Source organism: Pristis pectinata, chromosome 34, assembly GCF_009764475.1.
Source record: "Pristis pectinata isolate sPriPec2 chromosome 34, sPriPec2.1.pri, whole genome shotgun sequence".
NCBI lineage: Eukaryota > Metazoa > Chordata > Chondrichthyes > Rhinopristiformes > Pristidae > Pristis > Pristis pectinata.
Genome location: NC_067438.1, coordinates 3511289 through 3534768, shown reverse-complemented (window position 1 = coordinate 3534768; position 23480 = coordinate 3511289). Strand labels below are relative to the sequence as shown.

At 46.0% G+C, this 23480-nt stretch overlaps 1 protein-coding gene across 1 annotated transcript; it reads left to right on the top strand.

The window, feature by feature from the left end:
* The first annotated feature begins 1505 nt into the window (after positions 1-1505).
* LOC127585821 (uncharacterized) lies at positions 1506-21622 on the top strand. The gene is made up of 12 exons (XM_052043519.1): positions 1506-1916; positions 2007-2102; positions 2193-2426; positions 3531-3553; positions 3646-3758; positions 5531-6136; positions 13076-13668; positions 13760-13855; positions 13945-14178; positions 19450-19472; positions 19565-19677; positions 20855-21622. The coding sequence occupies exons 1-12, from the start codon at positions 1506-1508 to the stop codon at positions 21469-21471; spliced, it is 3159 nt and encodes a 1052-aa protein (XP_051899479.1). The 3' UTR covers positions 21472-21622.
* Positions 21623-23480: the final 1858 nt, after the last annotated feature.

The window sequence follows — 23480 nt, the reverse complement described above, 5'->3', positions numbered from 1 at the left end:
GGAAATTTAAACTGTGTCTATAGACATGAAAAAAATAGTTAATAGCAACTCCCCTAAACTTGTATTAAAGTCTCATTTTACACTCCTGCTCGGTACCTCTATGTATTTCCTGGGCCTTTGTATCCTCCCTCAGTTTAGTCCGTCCTGTTGTCTGAGGAATGCAATAAATAGGAAAATGAGGCTGCCATTCGCCACCCACATGCCCCACTCCATTTCACCATTTAATGTCGCCATGGTTAAACTTTAACCTGAGTGACACTTTCTTGTACAATTGCAATGTTATTTGAGTCTGTTATATCCAAAAATCAATCAATCTCTATCTTGGAGACACAAGAGACTGCAGCTGCTGGAAGCAACCTCTGCCTATCACCCCCTCACCCGGATCCACACATCACCCGCCTGCTCTTTCCCCATCCCTTCTCTCCACCTTTTTTATACTGGATAACTCCCCTCTTTCTTTTCTGTCTAGATGAAAGGTCTTGCCCTAAAATATCGACTCTCCATTTCCCTCCACAAATACTGCCTGACCTGCTGAGTCCCTCCAGCACTTGAGTGTTGCTCCGTCTCTGGCTTGAATATGCTCAGGGACTGAGGCTCCGCAGGCCTCTTGAGTGGAGAATTCCAAACGTTCCCTGGCTGCCGGTAGGGAAATTTCTTTGCATCCCAGGATGTAATGGCTGATCTCTTACCTTGACCTTGTGAAGTATTCTTGAAATATATCTGTATCCACCCTGTACGTTTGAATGAAGTCACAGAGTCACGGACTCGCAGAGCACGGAAACAGACCACTCGGCCCAGCTCGTCCACACCGACCAGTGACCACCCTTCTGAATTAATTCCATCTCAAGCAATTGGTCCTCGTCCTCTAGATGCTCATCCAGACAGTTCTTAAATGCTGTCAGCCACTCAGTTTCAACCACTCTCTCAGACACAGCATTCCAGGTACTTACCACTCTCAGGGTGTATAAGCACCACCCCCCCCCCCCCATGTCCCCTCTAAATCTCTACCCCTTATGCTAAATTTATGTCCTCTAGTTTTACCTCCTTCTAATATGGGGGAACGTTTCCTGCATCTTGCCTTTCTGTACCCCTCAGTCTTCTATGTATCTCAGTCATGTTCCCCACTAACCTCCCCCTCTCCAGGGAGAACAGACCAGTCCTCTCCTCATAACTGAACTGCTCCATTCCCCCAGTCCGCTCTCATTCATTCTAAACTATGGATGGCGTGGCTTCAGTTTGTTTACTTTCCTCTCACAAGACCCTCCACACATCCTTACTCGGTGTTTTCATCCCTCATTTATATTCAGACGTTTAATTTCATCTCGACCAAACGCCATGTGGGATTCTTTGGCAGTTGCCCGGGAACCCTCACCCTGCACTGTTTCAGCGAACGGATCGTGGTCACTGTTGAATCCAGCGTGCTTAGTGGACAATCGCGGTACTGCAAGGGTTCAACTGCTCTTGAATGCGGAACTATTTTCGACCAGGAAGTGTCAGGATAAAACATGGCTTTGAAACACCAGGTCGAGAGTTGGACCGAGGAGACAATTTGTCCCATTTGCTTGGATTTCTTCACGGACCCGGTGTCACTGGAGTGCGGACACAACTTCTGCCGTTCCTGTATCACACGGTGCTGGGGAAAGGAGGCGAGGATCGCCTGCCCGGAATGTAGAGCGGAGTTTCAGGAAATCACCCTTAAAGTGAATCGGGCCTTAATGAGACTGGCAGAGAAAGCTCGAAAACTGAACCTGAACCCGACAGAGAAGGAAAGTAAACTTCACTGCGAGGAACATCAGGAAGAACTGAAGCTGTTTTGTGAAACGGACAAGAAACTGATCTGTGTGATTTGCAGAGATGCGCGGGAACACAAGTCTCACAACTTTACGCCGATTAAAGAAGCTGTTGAAGCATACAAGGTAAAAAGGAAGCAGATTTGATCACCTGAGTAACCTCATGCGTTTTTATTCTCCAATACTTTTGTTCCATGATTTTCTACCATATTTCAGCACCAGGTGAAATCTTCCCTCACATCGCTCACCGAGAGGCAACTGGCAATTCTCAAAATGGAACAACAACAGAAACAGAAGATTTTTGAGATCCAGGTAAAGTCTCCTCTTCCGACTTTCTGTGATCTCAGTTAGTTTTGCTCCAGTGATTGCGTTCTATAAAAATATTCATATCTTATTCGGTAGGATCAGTCACGCAGTCTGGAGTCCCACATATCAGCCGAGTTCAGTAAAATGCACCAGAGTCTCACTGAGAAAGAGCAGCGTTTAATCAGAGATCTCAGAAAACAGGAGGAACTAAGTGTAGATCTAATGGAGAGAAATCTTCGGGAGATTCAGACGAATTTAACTTCCATTGAGGAAGAACTCTCAATGTTGCAGAAACAGATGGAGCAGAAAGATGGAATGATATTTCTGAAGGTGAGGAAGTATATTTCAGTTCAGTTCAGTATGAGTGCACACGGACATTGATGATTGGGGAGAATGAGGAACAGTTATTTTTCTATTCTTATGCTATGTCTGCTGTTAACAATGCCTGGTTTGTTGCCCTCGATCTACGTGACCGACTGGGCCATTTCAGAGGCAATTATGTCTCATAGACTTTGCTGAGGATTTCGAGTCGCCAAATTGTCAAGACAAGTTCGGATAACTGATTTCCGTCCGTCGCAAAGGAACGTGATTTTACAACAATCCAACGTTTGTTTCCCAGTAGCTTTTCTACCACTGTCATTAGATCGTGGATCTCTAAATACCCGGTTTATTCCCCCATGTGCACAAAATTATGAGGGGCATAGACAATGTGAATCCACAGTGTTTTTCACAGGGTTGGGGAATCAAAACCTGGAGGGCGTAGTTTTGTGAGAGGGGAGAGATTTAATAGGAACCTGAGGTGCAACTTTCTTACCAAGAGTGTGGTCAGTATATGGAATGAGCTGCCAGAGGAAGTGTTTGACACAGGTACATTAAAAATATTTAAAAGGCACATGGACAGGTACGTAGTTAGGAAAGGTTTAGAGGGACATGGGCCAAATGTGTGTAAATGGGACGAGCTTAGATGGTAATCTTGGTTGGCATGGACCTGTTGGGCTGAAGGGCCTGTTTCCGTGTGTATGAATCTATGACTCTACGTGCCGTTCTTGAATGAAATTCCCACACTTGCTGACCTCCAGTCATCTGACACCTCACCTGTTGTCACTTTAGATTTAAAAATCTCCTTCGGGCCACCAGCAATCTCCTCCCTTGACTCCCATAGCTGCCTATGATATATCTTAGCCGGCCCTGAGGAATAGATTGAATTTTCAGCTTGCCAAGACCTCCGATATCTTGTCATTTTAATGATAACATATTGTGGAATTTCCAACAACAATATCCTTGTCAGTGAGCATGGGTGAGAAATATTCTCTTATCATCTCACCTTGTAAAAGTTGTTAGCTTGAGAAAATGTGAATGAATTAATGTAACCTTACAGCTAACTTACCAATTTTGGTCAGTGTCTCCATTGTGTTTTTTGTTCTTTTTTTTCAGGAAGAATCTTGTCGGAAGAGGAGGTAGGACATGCTCTCAGCTGAAACCCTTCAGAACTTTGTAACATTAACTCAGGAAATTGTCCAAGTTCAATTATACTGTTTAATATTTTCAGGGTTGGAGATGACCAGATACTTACAGTCAAGGATGGAGCTCTAACGATGGAAGAATTCGCAGGACCTTTACCTTTCCCAGTGTGGAAGGAAATGTTCGATGACATTCATCCTGGTAAATATCATATAGATTTATTTGTCCTGGTTCAGAACTCGCAGTTTAATTCTAGTTCTACAGGAATTATTATTTAATGTATTAAGTACTGATAAGAGACATGGTCCATTTGGACCTAATTAGTATTAGCATTTACTTATGCAGCAAATAATTTCATCAGGTGCAACTTCCATTTCCCCAGACATCCAATACAGGGGAACAGCACTGAACCAGTGGATCGACCTGCCCCAGTCAACTCATAGTAACTATGATTTGTCTCCCTTCCTGGAAGCCCCACTGTTTTCTGGTGGGCTGAGAGCAGCTCCCAAATTCACCGGGCGTTTCCTCAGAATCCCCAGAATATCTCCCTCGGATCCTCATTGAATTTTTCTGAATTCTCCCAGACAGTCTCCTCCCTGGATCCCTGTGTGTTGCTTTCTCTTTAAGAATTGAGTCCCATTTCTGGTGAGTGTTGTGTTTGTTCACATTCATAACTGGATGCACAGTCCAGATAAGATGCAAAGAAAGGCCCGAGCGTATTTTAAAAGCTCAATGGACCTCAATCAACCTGTCTTTTTCAATCTTTTTATTAATTTTCAAATTAATACAGATTGATACATATAACATCGGTGATTATATACGTAATACAAAGAGATCGGGAGGACAATCATGATATATATAGTCATAAAGAATAAAAAATATATTCTAGGTTTCTTAGTAAACGAATATATTACAAAAAAATCAAAAAGAGAAAGAAAAAGATTTATTATATAAGAAAGCCCCAAATCGAAAAAATTATGTAATAAAATGAGACAAACTAAAAAAAAAATTCAAAAGCAAAAAAAACTGGACTGATATTTCTCGATGAACAAAGGGCATTACTATGTCGTCAACTCCGCTCCTCTAAGTTCAAAGATTATTGAGAAGGGATCTATATCATGTGAAATATTGAATGAATGGAATCAACAGTGCCCCTCCCGTCAATCAACCTGTCGGCAATGACGAGCACACTATTACGACTATGCCCGCTCGCAGGCGCAGACACTATCTCTCTCTCTCTCTCTCTCTCTCTCTCTCTCTCTCTTTCTCTCTCTCTCTCTTTCTCTTTCTCCCTCTCCCTCCCTCAACACCCCTCCCGCCGCTCTCTCTCTCTCTCTCTCTCTCTCTCTCTCTCTCTCTCTCTCTCTCTCTCTCTCTCTGTCGCTCTCGCGCTCTTTCAGTCACTCTCACTCACATCCAGAATTGGGTGGAGGTTATTATGCCCTTGGTCACTCCCTCCCTCACAAACTCCCCAAGCATCCTGCCACCTTCTCACCCTCGAATCCGCCTCCAAAATCACTCACCCCTACCCAGTCTCCCTCGGTCCCTTTTCACCCTCTCGCTTGCATCGACCACTCGGCCTCTCCATCCTTTGCTGTTCCCAGTACCTCTTGCTCTCTCTGACACTTCGCCATGTTTTCTTCTCTCCCTGCCCGCTCTCCTCCACCATGGCTCCCACCACTGTCTTCCTGATCCACAAGACAAACAAAGAAATCATTGGTGATGTTCGACATAAAAACAGGAAACCCTGAAAGGTTTGGTTCAGTCTTTGGAAAGACCAACAGCTGAGCTACAACTTCGAAAGGAGTATTGCTTGTCAATACGATAAAGTTGGCCGAAAACTTGGAAAGGTGTCTGTTGGCTCGCCCGATCTTGCCTGAGAGCCGAGCGGCCTCTCCCCCGATCCCAGGGCCGCGCTACCCTAGTCTCCCCCCAACCCCGGGGACTCTCTAATTCTCTGCTTCTCCCCCCAGTCTCTGTGACCCTGGATGTGGGAACGGCGGGTCCGGGGCTCGAGGTGTCTGAGGATCGGAGGAGTGTGAGACGGACCCGAACCCGGACAGAGCTCCCTGACACGAGGAAAAGGTTTACGCTCTGCCCTTGTGTGCTGGGATCGGAGGGATTCGCATCAGGGAGACATTACTGGGAGGTGAAGGTGGCGCAGAATAAGGGCTGGGGTCTGGGAGTCGCCGCAGAATCTGTGAAGAGGGAGGGATGGGTCGAACTAAGACCGGAGACTGGATTCTGGATCATCGGGCGGGTTGGTGACGAGTTGAATGCATTAACCTCCCCTCCATTCCGTCTCCCTGCCGGTCCCATCCCCGGGAGGGTGGGAGTTTATCTCAGTTACGAGTCCGGGACAGCTTCATTTTACTGCGTCGACACCAAGTCCCATCTCCACACCTTCACTGGGAATAAATTTACGGATAAAATTTATCCTTTCTTCGAGACTTGGGATGAAAACCAGTCGCTGAGAATCTGCTCCTGTTCCGCTCCGGATCTGTTAAAGGGTCGGGTCCCTGGACCGGCGTCAGGAGCGGGGCACCGGGGCTGTGGGGCAGAAACCTCCTTGACAACAGGTTGGCGCTGAACGGGTCCATTTAACCCCCAAATTCTGCATTGCAAAATCCCAATAAACCTGGATTTTTTTAAATGGAAGAATAAATAAAAAGTAATTGATACTCGAACTCTCGATCCATTAACTGCGTCCGTCAACGGAACAGAAATACTTTTGTGAAGATTGAAACAATCGCCCTTCCGGCGGGCTCCGCGGATTCAGCAACGGCCGCGGGCGGAGGGTCCTCAGCTCCTCGGCTTCCCAGGGTCCTAAAGACCGGTGAATGCCTGTGATTCCCACTTTTCGCAGACTATCAACAATAAATTCTTTCATTTGGTCCATCTGAATGTTGCAGCATAATGTTGTTTTAGCATATTGCAGGTGTTAGAAATCTGAAATAAAAAAAACCGAAGCACACAGGTGGTCAGTCAGCATCTGTGGAAAGAGACAATTGAAAGTTTAGGGTCCCAGGTAATTCATTCAGATCCGGGGGAAAAGAGAAAACAAGTTACAGCAGTTTGATGTTGCAGTGAGGGTCAGTTGGAGAGGGACAGACAAGTCATCTGGAATATCCCTGATGAGGGTGCCATGGTGATACGTTGCAGATAATGGCATCCAAATGATGGCTAAAGGAGGGCTGCCCCAGAGAGAAAACCAGTGGAGAATATAAAATGACGCCAGTGAGAAGGGGAGAGAGAGAGAGAGAGAACTTAAAAGCTGGCTAAAGCAGAGCTGTAAGAAATGACCAAAGTCAAAGTCAATATCAACTTTATTGGATGCACAGGTGCAATAAAAACTTACAGCAGTATTACAGGCACATAGCATTGGAGACACAACATTCACAAGAAAATCATAAATTATACACATGTATACAAGAACGAACACAATTAGAACAAAAAAAAGTCCACTGTAATCCAAAGTGGTTATACTGTTACTAAACTGTAGTGACTAGGATTGTTCCGGTTGGTTCAAGAACCAAATGGTTGAAGAGAAGTAGCTGTTCTTGAACCTGGTGATGTGAGACTTCAGGCTTCTGTACCTCATGCCTGACGGTAGCTGCGAGAAGATGGTATCGCCTGGATGGTGGGGATCTTTGATGATGGATGTTGCCTACTTGAAGTAGTGCCTCATGTAGACACTACTTCAAGAACAGGAACACCAAGGACTTTAAAGCTGCTGACTCTCTCCTCCGCCGATTCCCCAATGTAGACTGGCGCATGTTCGCCCTCTTTCCTCTTCCTAAGATCAACAATCAGCTCTTTTGTTTTACTGACATTGAGTGAGAGGTTGTTACCACATCACTCAACCAGGTGTCCTATCTCGCTCGTGTACGCTGATGAATCGTCCAAGAGTGGTGTCGTCGGCGAATTTGTATACGGCATTGGAGATGCGCTTAGCCGCACAGTCGTGTATGATAGAGAGTAGGGCAGGAGGCTAAGCACACAGCATTGAGGTGCACCTGTGCTGATGGTCAGCGAGGAGGAATTCAGGCGTCTGTAATCTTTCCCGATGGTAGCTTCAAGATGATGGCATGGCCCAGATGGTGGGGATCTTTGATGTTGCCTTCTTGAATGCAGCGTCTCATCTAGATACTGCGGGTGGTGGGGAATGATGTAGTCGTGGTGCACTGGGCTGAGTCCACTATGCTAAGGCTTCTTATATTGCTGCACATTCGAATTTGCCCAACCAGGCTTTGATGGAACCAGTCAGGATACTTTCAACAAGACATCTTTCGAAATTTGCCAGAGTGTTCGGTGACCTACCAAACCTCATTGACCTTCTAAGAAAGTAAAACTGATAGCGCACCTTCCTTTTGATTGCATCTATGTGCTGGGTCCAGGACAGGTCATCCAATATGTTAACGCCTGGAAATTTAAAGCTGGTCAACAGGTCAGGCTGTGCTAATGGAGAAAATAAAAGCTGAGCCAATATTGCAAATGGATGACCTACAGTCGGACTGACCCATTATGAGACAAACAGCCAAAGAAAGTTGCCTGAAACCGTGGACTTGAATATTGAGTGTAGAAGGCTGCCATGTGCCCAGATCTAGTGCTGGTCCTCACACCAATATTGGACCTCATTATAAGTCTCTTGGAGAGCTTGAATATAAATTTACCATCCGTACCTCGTGCCTTAGTTGTTAACTCCTCACATAGGGCTGGTTTTTTGGTAAACCCATCAGGTTGCGCTCAGTCTAAACTGTCCTTCAGAAGTTGGGAACTGCTACATTTCCAGAGTTTTATTTCTACATGCAACCATTTACATCCAGGAGGATACTTTGCTGAGGTGCAGAACTGAAGAATTTTACAAGGATAGGTAGATGAGCTGGTCATTAACTCATAGAAACATGATACAAATAAAGGACTGCAGATGCTGCACATTGGAAGAAAACAAAATGCAGCAAAAACACAGTAGAACAGGCAGTGTCTGTGGAGGGAGAAACAGAGCTAAGGTTTCAGGTCAATGATATTCCATTGGAACTAGAAAAGTCAGGAAGGATGTTTCAAGGTGGCATAAATGCTGCTATTGCCACATCAGAGAGGCAGATGAATGCCTGACAATTATAGCTGATCTCACTGGAGGAGAGTTAACAGAGGGATTTGAATGAGGGCAATAAAGAAAATAAATTCACTATTTAAAATCCATAATTTTAATCTACAGGACCTGAAGGTCAAGCTTGTCCAAATATAGCTGGAGTGCTTCGTCTGAATGAGGCCCTTAAACTGGGGCAATGAGGCGATGGCGGAAGGAAAGGTCAAAATGGCTGTCCTCTCATCCCTCAAAGGACATTCCTTTATTGGTCTTCTTTAGAACATGCAAAATTATTGCTGAGCCTGACAGGGTGAACATAGAAGATAAAACATAGAATATTACAGTACTGTACACACCCTTCGGCCCACAATGTTGTGCCGACATTTTATCCTGCTCTAAGACCTATCTAACCCTTCCCTCCCACATAGCCCTCCATTTCTCTATCATTCATGTGGCTATCTAAGTGTCTCTTAAATGTCCCTAATGTATCTGCCCCACAACCTCTGCTGACAGTGCGTTCCACGCACTCACCACTTGCTGTGTAAAAAACTTACCTCTGACATCCCCCTTATACCTTCCTCCAATCATCTTATAATTATGCCCCCTCATGTTCGCCATTTTCGCCCTGGGAAAAAGTCTTTGACTGTGCACTGGATCTACGCCTCTTATCATCTTGTACACCTTTATCAAGTCACCTCTCATCCTCCTTCGCTCCAAAGAGAAAGCCTTAGGTCGCTCAGCGTATCCTCATAAGACATGCTCTCCAATCCAGGAAGCATCCTGCTAAATCTCCTTTTCAGCCTCTCTAAAGCTTCCACGTCCTTCTTATAATGAGGCGACCAGAACTGAACACTATACTCCAAGTGTGGTATAACCAGAGTTTTATAGAGCTGCAACATTACCTTGCGACTCTTGAACTCAGTACCCCGACTAATGAAGGCCAACACTCCATACACCTTCCGAACATGCATGCCAACCTTGAGGGATCTATGGACGTGGACCACAAGATCCCTATGTTCCTCCACACTGCTAAGCGTCCTGCCATTAACCTTGTATTCTGCCTTCAAGTTTGATCTTCCAAAGTGAATGACTTCACATTTTTCTGGGTTGAACTCCATTTTCCACTTCTCAGCCCAGCTACAGCAACCTCCAACACTATACACACCACCACCAACCTTCAAGTTATCTGCAAACTTACCAACCCACCATTCCACATCCTCATCTAAGTCATTTATAAAAATCACAAAGAGCAGGGGCCCCAGAATACTGGTCACCGATATCCAGGCAGAATATGCTCCATCTTCCGCCACCCTCTGTCTTCTATGGGCGAGCCAATTCTGAATCCACACAGCCATGGTTCCCTGGATCCCATGCCTCCCGACTTTCTGAATGAGCCTTCCATGAGGAACCTTTATTAAACGCCTTACTAAAATCCATATACACCACATCCACTGCTCTACCTTTATCAATGTGTTTTGTCACATCCTCGAAGAATTCAATTAGGCTCGTGAGGCACAACCTGCCCCTCACAAAGCCATGCTGACTGTGCCTAATCAGCCCATGCTTCTCCAAATGCCCATAAATCCTGTCTGTAAGAATCTTCTCCAGTAATTTGCTCACCACTGAAGTAAAACTCACTGGCCTGTAATTCCCAGGGTCATCCCTACTCCCTTTCTTGAACAAAGGAACCACATTTGCCACTCTCCAATCATCTGGCACTACTCCTGTGGCTAGTCAGTACCCAATGATCATCGCCAAACGCACAGAAATCTCTTCCCTCACTTCCCGTACAAACCTTGGATACATCCCGACTGGCCCTGGTGACTTATCTATCCAAATGTTTTTCAATTGTTCCAGCATGTCGACATGGTCTAGCGTATCAGCCTCTTGTACGCCATTCTCACAAACGTCAATGTCTCTCTCACTGGTGAATACTGAAGCAAATTATTGACTAAGGACCTCCCCTACCTCTTCCGACTCCAGGCACTTTTCTCCCTGATCGGTCCTACCGTCACTCTAGTCATCCTATTCTTCACATAGAGTAGGTATAGAATGCCTGGAGTTTTCCTTAGTCCTACTCGCCAAGGCCTTGTCATGCCTCCTTCTAGCTCCCCTAATTCCATTCTTAGACTCCTTTCTGGCTACCTTGTAACTCTCCAGAGCTCTGTCTGATCCTTCCTGTCCAAAAAAGCAGAACTAATAAATAGCTCTTAGAATTCTTGTTAACGTGCAGATGACTTTTATACGGAACAAATAAAAACTAGCTGCTGGAGGAACTAAGCGGTCAGGCAGCATGTATAGAGGGAAATGGACATTAGCAGCTTCGGATCGAGACCCTTCATCTGTATTCCCCAGATCTTTTTACAATTAAATCTCACCAGGTCGTGCATTCTGGACGCAGAAACACCCGCTGATAGAAAGATGTTTTTTTCTCCTGTCGCTTTTGGTTCATTTGAAACCTCCTTGGTGGCCCACTTTCCTGAATAGCAGCAGTGCTCACTGAATACAACACAACAGGCCATTTGGCCTATTGAGTCCATGCAAGCTCCCAGCAGAGCAATCCCTCGACAGGCCCTCCACAAGTTACCAATGGGTTCCGTTTTTGCAGACATTCATGAGTGGATCTCGTCCATAAGTTGGAAAATACACAAAATTATTCGATACTAAACATAGTACCACAATATTTTACTCATCGGTGTTGATGAGTGAGAATTAATAATTTCTTGTCTTCCCCTGCCAGTTACACTGGTGCAGAATCAGAATGTCCCACACTCCATGGCTCCATGGCGATTGCCTGGCCTGTCAGTTTCCAAAGCAAATCTCTTAAGTGGCCTCCCAATGTGAAACTGATTTGCCACTGACATATAAACCCACGGGCACCCAAAGCTACCTCGACCATACCACCTCCCACCCTGCCTCCTCTAAGGATGCGATCCCTTTGACTCAATATCTCTGTCTGCTCTGAATATGTTCTCGATGAGACCTTCTGCTCTGGGGATTCAGAAATCTCCTTTATCCAGAAACGTTGCATCCCCCCCCCCCCACCCCGCAAAGGTGGACAGAGCCCTCACACGCATTGTCTCCATTTCCTGCACATCCGCTTCCACCGCCCAGACTCCCCCCCCCCCCCCCAAGACAGAACAGTGATAACATTTCCTTGGTCGTTATCTTTTTCTTTAGCCGGCTCCACATCCAACATATCACCCTTTGCTAACTCTGCCAGCTCCAATATGAACCCACCACCCGTCACACCTTTTAAATCCCCCACCTACTTCTGCTTTCCATAGTGATCCCTCTCCTTTCGACTCCCTGTTCCACTCATCCCTTCCCATCCCCACCCTTCCTCACGCTCTGGCACTCTCCCCTGCAAAGGTAGCAGGTGCAACACCTGTCCCTTCACCTCCTCCCTCATCACCAATCAGGCATCTAAACGGCTCTTTCAAGTGAGACACTGGTTCCCCTGCACTTCTTCCGACCGGCATCCGTGGTCACGTTGTGGCCAAATCTACATTTGAGGAATCAAGTATGGACGAGACGACCGTTTCGCAGAACACCCGCGCTCTGTCCACAACGGCCATCTTGTGCTTCCAGTCGTGTCTCCTTCCTGCTCCCACACTAACCTGTCTGATCCCGGTCTTCTCCATTGCTGTGGAGAGGCTAAATGCTAACCGGCAGATCAACGGCTCATATTCCGCTTGGGTAGCATACAACACAATTGCATGAACATTGAATTTTCCATTTTCAGGTAACGCACACCTACGGCGTTCCTCTCCCTCACACACTCACCTGTCCACCTAGTTTGCTTCTCCCTTTGTTCGGGGTCCCCGTCCCCTTCCCCACCTGGTTCCATTTGCCCACCATCCCCTCCCCAGTTGGGTCCACGTATCCCCGACCTGCCCATGTCCCACCCTGCTACATACTGGCGAACTTTCCTCTTCCCAGTCCTGATGCAAGATCTCGATAAGAAAAAGAAGCAGGCGGATGCTATTCAATCCAAACGCACCTGCTTCACCATTTGATATGCAGTTGACTAATCTCTAATCTGATTGACACCTTCATGTACCATTGCAATATCACGAGAGTCCCTTATATCCAAAATTCGGTCAGTGGCTGAGCCTCCGCAGGCCTCTCGAGTGGAGAATTACAAATATTCAGCAGCCGCTGGTGGAGAAATCTCTTCGCAGCTGATTCCTCACTGGCTGATGTCTTGCGTTGAGACTATGATCCCTGACTTGACACACGTCTGCCAGGGGAAACATCATTACTGCATCCACCTTGTCAAGCGCCAGGAGAATTCTGAACGTTTCAGTGAAGTCACCTCTCATTGTTTCGGAGCTCTGGATGATATGGCTCTGGAGTGCTCAGTCTCTTTTCACGGGGGACTCCACATATCCGCGCTGAGTATTTTTCCTCTCTCATTCCTATTCAGGCTTGTTTCATGTCAATGGGACCCGACCCCATGGGAGATTCGTTGACATGTGCCAGAGAACCTTTCACCCTCCACTGTGGCAGCGGATGGATCGTGCTCACTGGACATTCCCGGAAACTGCAGGGGTTCAGCAGTTCCCCGAAAGTGAAAGCATTTTGGACCAGGAAGTGCTGGGAGTGAACATGGCTTCGAAACACCAGGTCGACAGTTGGACCCAGGAGGCAATTTGTCCCATCTGCCTGGAGTTCTTTACCGATCCGGTGTCACTGGAGTGTGGACACAACTTCTGCCGCCCCTGTATCACACGGTGCTGGGAAAAGGAGGTGAGAAACTCCTGCCCGGAGTGTAGAGAGGAGTTTCAGGAAATACTCCTCAGAGTGAATCGGGCCTTAGCGAGACTGGCAGAGAAAGCTCGAAAACTGAAACTGATTCCGATAGAGAAGGAAAGTAAACTTCACTGCGAGGAACATCAGGAAGAACTGAAGCTGTTTTGTGAAACTGACAAGAAACTGATCTGTGTGATTTGCAGAGATTCGCGGGAACACAAGTCTCATAAATTTCTGCCGATTAAGGAAGCTGTTGAAATCCACAAGGTAAAAAAGGAGACAGGTTTGTATACTTGATTAGCCTCATGCATTTTTATTCTCTAACACTTCTGTTCCATGATCTCCTGCCATATCCCAGGAACAGGTGAAATCTTCCCTCACGTCGCTCACTGAGAGGAAATTGGCAAATCTCAAAATGGAACAACAACAGAAACAGAAGATTTCTGAGATTCGGGTAAAGTCTCCCCTTCTGATTTGCTGTGATATCAATTATTTTGCTCCAGTTATTGCGTTAAATGAAAATGTTCACTTTTCATTCGGTAGGATCAGTCACGCGGTCTGGAGTCCCATATCTCATCCGAGTTCACTGAAATACACGAAAATCTCACGGAGAAAGAGCAGCGTTTAATTAGAGATCTCAGAAAACAAGAGGAAAGGGTTGTAGATCTAATGGAGAGAAATCTTCGGGAGATTCAGAGGAATTTAACTTCCATTCAGGAGGAACACTCAACGTTGCAGAAACAGATGGAGCAGAAAGATGGAGCGATATTTCTGAAGGTGAGGAAGTACATTTCAGTTCAGTTCACTATAAGTGCACACAGACATTGATGATGGGTGAGAATGAGGAATTTTTTTTTCTAATGGTATGTCTGCTGTGAACAATGCCTGGTTTATTGCCCTCGATCTAACTTGCTGACTGGGCAATTTCAGAGGCAATTATATCTCATCGACTTTGCTAAGAATTCCAAGTCACCAAATGTTCTAAACAAATCCGGATGACTGATTTCCGTCCCTCAGGAATGTCATCTTACAACAATCCAACAGATGTCCATGTCTAACTTTATCAAATTCATTCGTTTCAAAATCCTCAACCAGTTCACGCATGAGAAAAATTCCTGCCCAATCTTCCTGCCCACCCTCAAACAAACCTGTCCCAGCCTCTACAGTCATAGAATCATGGAGCACAACTCAGGCCCTTCGGCCCACTATGTCGCTACTAAACATCAACTACCCATCCATACCAATCCCATTTACCAGCACTGGTTTTAGCCTTTTATGCCTTAGCTATTCAAGTGCTCGTCTGATACTTCTTAAACATTGTGAGGTTACATTCCAGATGCGAAAAACATCCTCCTCAGTTCCCCTCCGAACCTCTTGCCGCTACACCAATATTATTGCCTCTAGTTTTGGACATTGTCATTGAGAAAAGTTTCTCGCTATCTCCCATACCTCACACCTTTCATAATTTTACATACCTCTGTCAGGTCACCCAACACCCATCCTCCTCAAACAACAACAAAGACAACTTATCTCGTCTCTTCTCATAACTGAATCTCTGTATCCCAGGCAACATCCTGGTGAATCTCTTCTGCACTCTCTCCAGCTGAAATGCATACTTCCTATGATGTGATCACCAGAACTGCAGACAGTACTCCAGATGTAGCCTAATGAATATTTTGATAAAGTTTTACCATAACATCCCAATTTTTATAATCTCTGCCCCAGCCAATGATACAGTATCCAATGTGCTTTGCTCACTACGTTATTTACCTGTTCTACAAATTTGAGCAACCCTTGGTCTTGTGGAACAAGTTCCCTATGTTCCTCAATGCTCATTAAGGCCCTACCATTCATTGTGTAAAGTTCTCCTTTTGTTCGTACTGGAGTATAATCTAACCAACTAATCTGTATCATCCTGCATGCTCCTCGCTATCAACAACACTGTGTATTTTTACACAACAAGGGCAACAGGGAGAATTACAGTCGAACGTTAGTGATGGGAGAATTATGGAAAGAAGGCTTCTGATCCTACTAATAATACTTTCTGCATTCATGAAAATTATTCATCTGCATAACAAACAATGGTCACAGGTTTTCAATCCTAAAAAGCAACTCTTTTTTTCTTTTTCAAGAACCCATTACACTTTCAAACATCACCCACAACCTCCAATTGCTGAGACAATTTTGGATACAATTTACCGACATGTCTTGGATTCCATGAGCACTAAGGTGCTGGACTAGTTTCCCATGTGAAACTTTATCAAAGACCTTACTGAAGCCCATGTACACTACATCAGCCACACTGACATCATCAGTATATTTTGTTACCTTTTCGAAAAATTCGGTCAAACTATTCATCCATGAACTTCCCCAAACAATCCTTGCTGACTACTTTTGATTAATCCCTACTTTAACCTTAACCATCAGAACCTTTAATTTCCAGTAACTTTTCTACCACTGACACTGACTGATGGGTCTCTTATTACCTGGTTTATCCCCAGTGCTGCTGTTCTTGAATAATGTTACTACACTTGCGGTCCTCCAGTCATCTGGCACCTCACCTATTGTGATTGAAGATTTAAAAATCTCTTTCAGTGCACCAGCAATCTCCTCCCTTGTCTCCCACAGCTACCTATAATCTAATTTTCCCAGCGAGGCTCTAGGGATTGAATAAATTTTCAGCATTTCATGACCTCTTTTTTTAACGATGACATATTATAGTTTCACAAACCCCAGTGAATATTCAAACAACAATGTCCTTCTCCTTAGTGAATACCGATGAGAAATGTTCACTTATCACCTCACCTAGCTTTAATTATAAAAGATGCTAGCTTTATTACCCTGCGGAGTCCGACCCTGCGGCGCATCCGGGCCCAAGTCCTGACGTCGAGATCCCTGTGGACACCTCCACTTGCCTGATGGAGCAGCTATCTCCTCTCCAGGACTTCCAGACCTATATGGGAATAACAGTTTACCTTACATCTGATTCGACTCCAGGTGTTCCAGGTCTGTCCAGAGAAATCACTTACCTTGGCAGGCGAGTTGAATGCGCACAAGGTTTTCCTTAAGCAGTCACTTACCTTCCAGTCCAGGTGACTCTACTTCAAGACCGACCAGACGAGCCACTTACCTCAGAAGCGTGGTAGCAGGGCTGAGCTGCAGGTGAGATTGAAACAGTGCAGATTCAAGCACCTCTTCCCCCCTCCCCCCAACCTCCAGCATTCTGCTAGCCGACGTCAAAGCCATTGAGAACAAAGTTGAAGAACAGCGAGACTGATCTATCAAAGGGAACTGAGGGACTGCGGTGTGCTCTGCCTCACTGACACGTGGTTTATACCTGCTTCACCTCAATGCGCCATGCAACCTGATGGCTTCTCAATTCACCAGATGGACCATACGGTATCCTTGTGCAAAGCAAGAGGTGGAGGGGTCTGTTTCCTAATCAACTCCTGCTGGTGCTCAGACGTGACTATCCTGGCGAATTCCTCCTCAACTGACTTGGAATATCTAATGGCGAAGTGTCGCCCGTACTACCTGCCACGGGAGTTCACTTCAGCTCTCCTGACGGCAGGCTACATACCACTCCAGGCGGACTTGGAGCCACACTTAAAGAACTATTCTCCGTGATCAACAGCCTTGAAACTGGATACACTGAGGCCCTCTTCATCATGGCTGGTGATGTCAACCAGGCCAACCACAAGAATGTGTTACCAAAATACTACCAGCATGTCTTCTGTCCCACCTGGGATCCAAACACCCTTGACCATTGCTACACAACCATCAATCCAGCCACCCACTAGCACTTTGGTAAATAAGACAAGCAGGCTGTGTACCTTCTCTCAGCGTACAAACAGAAACTGAAACGTGAGGATACAATACACTAAGTCATACAGTGCTGGTCTGATGAAATAAATGATCTTCAACACAACTGTTTTGAGTTGGTAGACTGGTCAATATACAAATACTCAGCAGCCAACTAGATGAATATGTCACCACCATCATGGACTTTATCAGCAAGTGTGTTGACGATTGTGTACCAAAGAGGTCGATCCAGGTGTTCCCAAACGATAAACCATGGATGAAATGGAAGATCCATTCCCTACTGAAGTCCAGGACTGTGGTGTTCAAATTGAGTAACCCTGGCTCATACAAGAAAGCGAGATGCAACCTTTGTAAAGTGGTCAGGGATGCCAAGAGACAATAGCAGTCCAAAATCGAAGTCCCAGACCAACTGTCAGTTGTGGCAGGCTTAAATGCTAAAACAAAGTCGGGCAGCATCGACAACAACAGCACATCCCTTCATGCTGAGCTTAACGCATTCTATGCACACTTTGAACAGAAAGGGAATTGAACGTCACCACAAGCCCTGACACCCTTCAATGCACCTGAACCCATAGTCACTGTTGCAGACGTTAGATCAGTCTTCTGGAGAACATCTGGCCTGGATGGAGCCCCCGGCCATGTCCTTAGATCCAGTGCAGATCAGCTGGCGGGGGTACTTGCAGACATTTTTATCCTCTCCCTACTTCAATCTGAGGTCCCCACCTGCTTTAAGAAGACAGTACCTAAGAAAAACAAGGTAACGTGCTTTAATGACTACCGCCTGGTGGCTCTGACATCCACCATCAATGAAGTGCTTCGAGAGGCTGGTCATGGCACACAGCAGCTCCAGCCACCCAGACAACCTAGACCCACTGCAACTTCCCTACCACCGAAACAGGTCCACAGCAGACACAACCTCCTTGGCCCTACACTCATCTCTGGAGCATCTGGACGTGAAAGACACCTACGTTAGACTATTGTTTATTGACAACAGCTCCACTTTCAATACTGTAATTCCAAGCAAACTCATCTCCAAACTTCGAGACCTGGGACTCAACACCTTCCTTCCATCTAACTTCCTGACCAACAGACCGCAATCAGTGAGGATCGGCAGCAACACCTTCGCCACGATTATCCTCAGCACTGGTGCCCCACAAGGCTGCATCCTCAGCCCTCTACTGTACTCCCTGTACACTCACGACTGCGTGGCCAGATTCTGCTCTCTCTCCATCTCCGTTTGCAGATGATCCCACTGTAGTGGGCTGAATCTCAAAAAACGATGAGTCAGAGTATCTGAAGGAGATAGCCCACTAGCATGGTGTCATGACAACAACCTTTCTCTCAATGTCAGCAAAACCAAAGAGCTGGTCATTGACTTCAGGGTGGGGGATGGTGCACACGCTCCTGTTTACATCAACAGTGCTGAGATCGAGAGAGTTGACAGATTTAAGTTCCTAGGAGTGATCATCACCAATAACCTGTCCTGGTCCAACTGCATGGACACCACAGCAAAGAGGCGCACCAAGACCACTAAATAAATTTGGCATGTCCCCTTTGACAGTCACCAATTTTTATCAATGCACCATAGAGAGCATTCTATCCGGATGCATCACGGCTTGGTGTGACAACAGCTCTGTCGGAGACCATAAGAAACCAGAATTGTGGACATAGCTCAGCACATCACGGAAACCAGCCTCCCCTCCATGGACACTGTCTACACTTCTCGCTGCCTCGGTAAAGCAGTCAATATAGCCAAAGACCCCACCCACCCCGGACATTCTCTGGTCTCCGCCCTCCCATCGGGGAGAAGATACAAAAGTCTGAAAGCACGTATCAGCAGGCTCAAGGACAGTTTCTATCCCGCTGTTATAAGACGATTGAACCATCCCCTCGTACGATAAAGATGGACTCTTGACCTCACAATCTACCTCGTTATGACCTTGCACCTTTTTGTCCTGACGCACTGCACTTTCTCTGTAACTGTAACACGTTATTCCGTATTCTATTGTTGTTTTCCCTTGCACTACCTCAATGTACTGATGTGATGAAATAATCTGTATGAATTGCATGTAAAACAAAGTTTTTCACTTTACCTCGGTACATGTGAAAATAGTAAACCAAACTTACAATGCCATTAACTTATGTTAATGAATTAATATAACCTTACATCTAACTTACCAAATTTGGTCAGTGTCTCCATTGTGGTTTTTGTTTTGTTTATTTCAGGAAGAATCCTGTCGGAAGAGGAGGTAGGATGTGCTCTCAGCTGAAACCTTTCAGAATTTTGTAACATTAACTCAGGAAATTGCCCACGTTCAATTAAACTGTTTAATATTTGCAGGATTGGAGATGACCAGACACTTACAGTTAGGGAAGGGGCTCTGATGATGGAAGAATTCGCTGGGCCTTTACCTTTCCCAGTGTGGAGGGAAATGCTAGATGACATTCATCCTGGTAAGTATCACATAGATTTATTGGTCTGATTCAGAACTTACAGATTGACTCATGCTATACAGGAATAACAGAGTATCATTTCACGTATTAAGTACTGATAAGGAACTCGCTCCACTTGGACCTAATTAATATTAACATTTACTAATGGTCCAAATCAGTTCATCAGGTGCAACTTTCATTTCCCTAGACATCCAATACAGGGGATCAGCACTGAACCAGTGGATCAACCTGCCCCAGTGATCTCATGGTAACTATGATTTATCTCCCTTTGTGAACCCCCACTGTGTTCTGTTGGGCTGAGACCAGCTCCCCACAATTCACCCGGAGTTTCTTCAGGATCCCCAGAATGTCTCCCTCAAATCCTCAGTGAATTTCTCCGAATTCATCCAGAAATTCTTTCTCCTGGTTCCTGTGTCGAAATCTCTTTAACCAGTGTGTCCCCTTTGTAGAGTGAGTTGTGTGTGTAAATATTCATAACAAGCGGCAAGTCCAGACAAGATGCAAAGAAAAGCCAAAGCGCTTTTTTAAAAAACTTGAATAGACATTACAACCTCGCTGAAATCAGTTTGTGCTGTACGACACTTAATACGCGTGCGCATACTCACACACACGTGGGTTGAGTTAAATACTTCCTTGCCCACTGTCTACTTCTAGCTCCCTTCTTCAGACTCCTCAAGCATCCTGACACTCACGATCCTCCCCAGCCTCGAATCTGCCTCCAAATTCACCAACCTCCTCCCAATCGCCCTCAGTCCCTTCTCACCCTCTCGCTCGCATCGACCACGTGGTCTCTCCTTCCATTCCCTATTCTGAGTACCTCTCCCTCTCTGTGACCCCCTCGGCTTTCCCTGCTTCCCTCTCTCTCTGCCCCCGGCCTCCACCATAGACCCCAGCGCTCCACAAGCCATGAAAAGATATTATTGACGATATTAGAAATAAAAACAGGAAATCCTGAAAGGTAAAGCCCAGTTTATGGAAAGAGGAACAGCTGAGGTTTAACGACGACAGTACGAATTGGTTGTCCGTCAGATCTAGGTAAGTGAAACCCGAGAAAGGTTTGCATCGGCCGTCCGACTGTGCCTTAGACCGAGCGGCTTCTCCCCTGATTCCGGGGCCGCGCTACCCAAGTCGCCCCCCGATCCCCGGGGACTGCCTAATTCTCTGCTTCTCCCCCCAGTCTCTGTGACCCTGGATGTGGGAACGGCGAATCCGTGGCTCGAGGTGTCTGAGGATCGGAAGTGTGTGAGATTGACCGGGACCCGGAGGGATCTCCCTGACACCAGAAAGAGGTTCACATTCTGGTCCTGTGTGCTGGGATCAGAGGGATTCACATCAGGGAGACATTACTGGGAGGTGGAGGTGGCGGGGAGTCGAGGCTGGTGTCTGGGAGTCGCCGCAGAGTCTGTGGAGAGAAAGAGGGAGTCCCAACTGACACTGGAGAACGGGGTCTGGACCATCGGTCGGTGGGGTAACGAGCTTTATGTCCTCACCTCTCCTCGATCCCGTCTCCCCGCCGGTCCCATCCCCGGGAGGGTGGGAGTTTATGTCAGTTACGAGACCGGGACAGTTTCATTTTACAGCGTGGACACCAAGTCCCATCTCCACACCTTCACTGGGAATAAATTCATGGAGAAACTTTATCCTTTCTTCGTGACGTGGGATGAAAACCAGTGGCTGAGAATCTGCTCCAGTTCCACTCCGGGTCTGCAAAACGTTCGGGTCCCGGGACCGGCATCAAAAGCGGACCTCAGGGGCTGTGGGGCAGTAACCCCGTTGACAACAGGTTGGCGCTGAACGGGTCCCATTTAATCCCCAAATTCCACATCGTAAAACCCAAATGAGCCGGGAAATATAAACGGTGAAGATTTAAATGTGGGGAAAGTGAAATAAAAAGGAATTGATACTCGAACTGTCGATCCATTAATTTTAACGCGTTAACTGCATCCGTCAATGGAACAGAAATCGCCCTTCCCGCGGATTCAGTCGCAGCGGCGGGCGGCGAGTCCTGAGCTCCCCGGGGTCCTAATGACCGGCAGATGCCTGCTTTGCCCACTTTCCGCAAATATTAATGCATTCTTTCACTTAGTCCTTCCGAACGCTGCAGCAGGATGTTTGTTTTTAAACAGCTGCTGTTGGAAATCTGAAATCAAAGCAGAAACACTCAGGTGGTCAGTGGAATGAGAAATAAAGTCCTGGACCCTTCAACAGATCTCGGGAAAAAGAGAAAACAACTTACAGTAGTTTTACGTTGCAGTGAGGATTGAGGAGGGACAGACAAGTCACTTGGAATATCTCTGATGGGGTTGCCATGATGATACATTGTAGATGATGTCATCCAAATGACAGTTAAACGAGGGCTGCTCCAGAGGGAAATCATGTGCAAAAGAATATGAAATGAAGGCAGTGAGAGAGAGAGAGAGAGAGAGAGAGAGAGAGAGAGAGAACATGATGGTGGGTAAATGCTGTGAAAGGCAGAGCTGTATAAAAAAGGTCTGAAGTCAAAGTAAAAAACAGAGTTTAATGTCAAATGCACAAGCACATGTGTGCACAGATGCAATGAAAAACTTACTTGCAGCAGCAACACAGGAACATAGCTAAGAGACACAACATTCAGAAAAAAACAGAAATTATACACAATTTTTACAAGAAAGAACACAATGAGAACAAAAATAAAGTTCATTCTCGTGCGAAGTTGTCACAGTGATGGACTCTGACCTCACGATCCCTTGCACCGTATTGCACTGCACTTTCTCTGTAGCTGTGACACTTTGCTCTGTATTGTTAATTGTTCTTACCTGTACTACATCAATGTACTCTGTACTAACTCAATGTAACTGCACTGTGTAATGAATTGACCTGTACTATCTGTAAGCAAGACAAGTTTTTCACTGTACCTCGGTACAAGTGACAATAATAAACCAATATCAATATTCGTTAAGGGACGCATTGGTGTGTTAAAAGCGTAAAGCCGACATATTGTGTTAAACATTCTGAAGATTCCATATGTTAACAATGTGACGGAGACCCAGTGTGTTATCAGCATGAAGGAGAATCAGTTTTACGTTCAAAAAAGCAGAAATAATAAATGTTCTCAATGTCAAAGTAATTGATACTCGAACTGTCGACGCATTAATTTTAACGCGTTAACTGCATCCGTCAACGGAACAGAAAAACTTCTGTGAAAATATAAATATTGGAACAATCGCCCTTTCCGCAGTCTCTGCGGATTCAACAGCAGCGGCGGGTATCGGGTCCTGAGCTCCCCAGCTCCCCTGGGTCCTAAACTCCGTTGAATGCTTGCGATGCCCACATTCCTGAAACAAGCAATTCTAACTTATCTCATTTGCTCCAACCAGGTCATGCAGCATGAAAACAACTGTAGAAGCTAGAAACCTGAAATAAAAATAGAAATTGTGGAAAACACAGAGTAGGTCAGCAAAATCTGTGGAAAGAGGGACAAAGTTAAAATTTCGCGTCGAAGACCCTTCCACAAAACTGGACAAGGAAGAAAATAAGGGGGCTTGAATTTGCAGGGAGGGTTGGGGAGGGATAGACGGGGATATCCCTGATGGGGTGAGGACGCCAATGTGCACAGGCCCGCCTTTCCTCAAATGTCAGCCCTTCGTCGCCGGAAACAACCGAGTGAATCTTCACTGCACTCCCTCATCCTGTGCGTTACTTTCACCTCGCGTCCCCACTCGACCCGCCCAAAACCAATTTGCCCAGTTGCCCAGTGAGGAAATACTTCCTGAATATCCCGCAAAGCGGGAAGGGGAAAAGGGAGGAGTGGGTGTTACAGTGGG

What these genes read in the sequence shown, in the direction of transcription:
- LOC127585821 (XM_052043519.1), top strand. Translation starts at nt 1,506, where the DNA reads ATGGCTTTGAAACACCAGGTCGAGAGTTGGACCGAGGAGACAATTTGT. An exon ending in AGAAGATTTTTGAGATCCAG is followed by an intron (nt 2,103 to 2,192) that starts GTAAAGTCTCCT and finishes CTTATTCGGTAG; the next exon opens with GATCAGTCACGCAGTCTGGA. An exon ending in GCTAGATGACATTCATCCTG is followed by an intron (nt 19,678 to 20,854) that starts GTAAGTATCACA and finishes TTCTCCCCCCAG; the next exon opens with TCTCTGTGACCCTGGATGTG.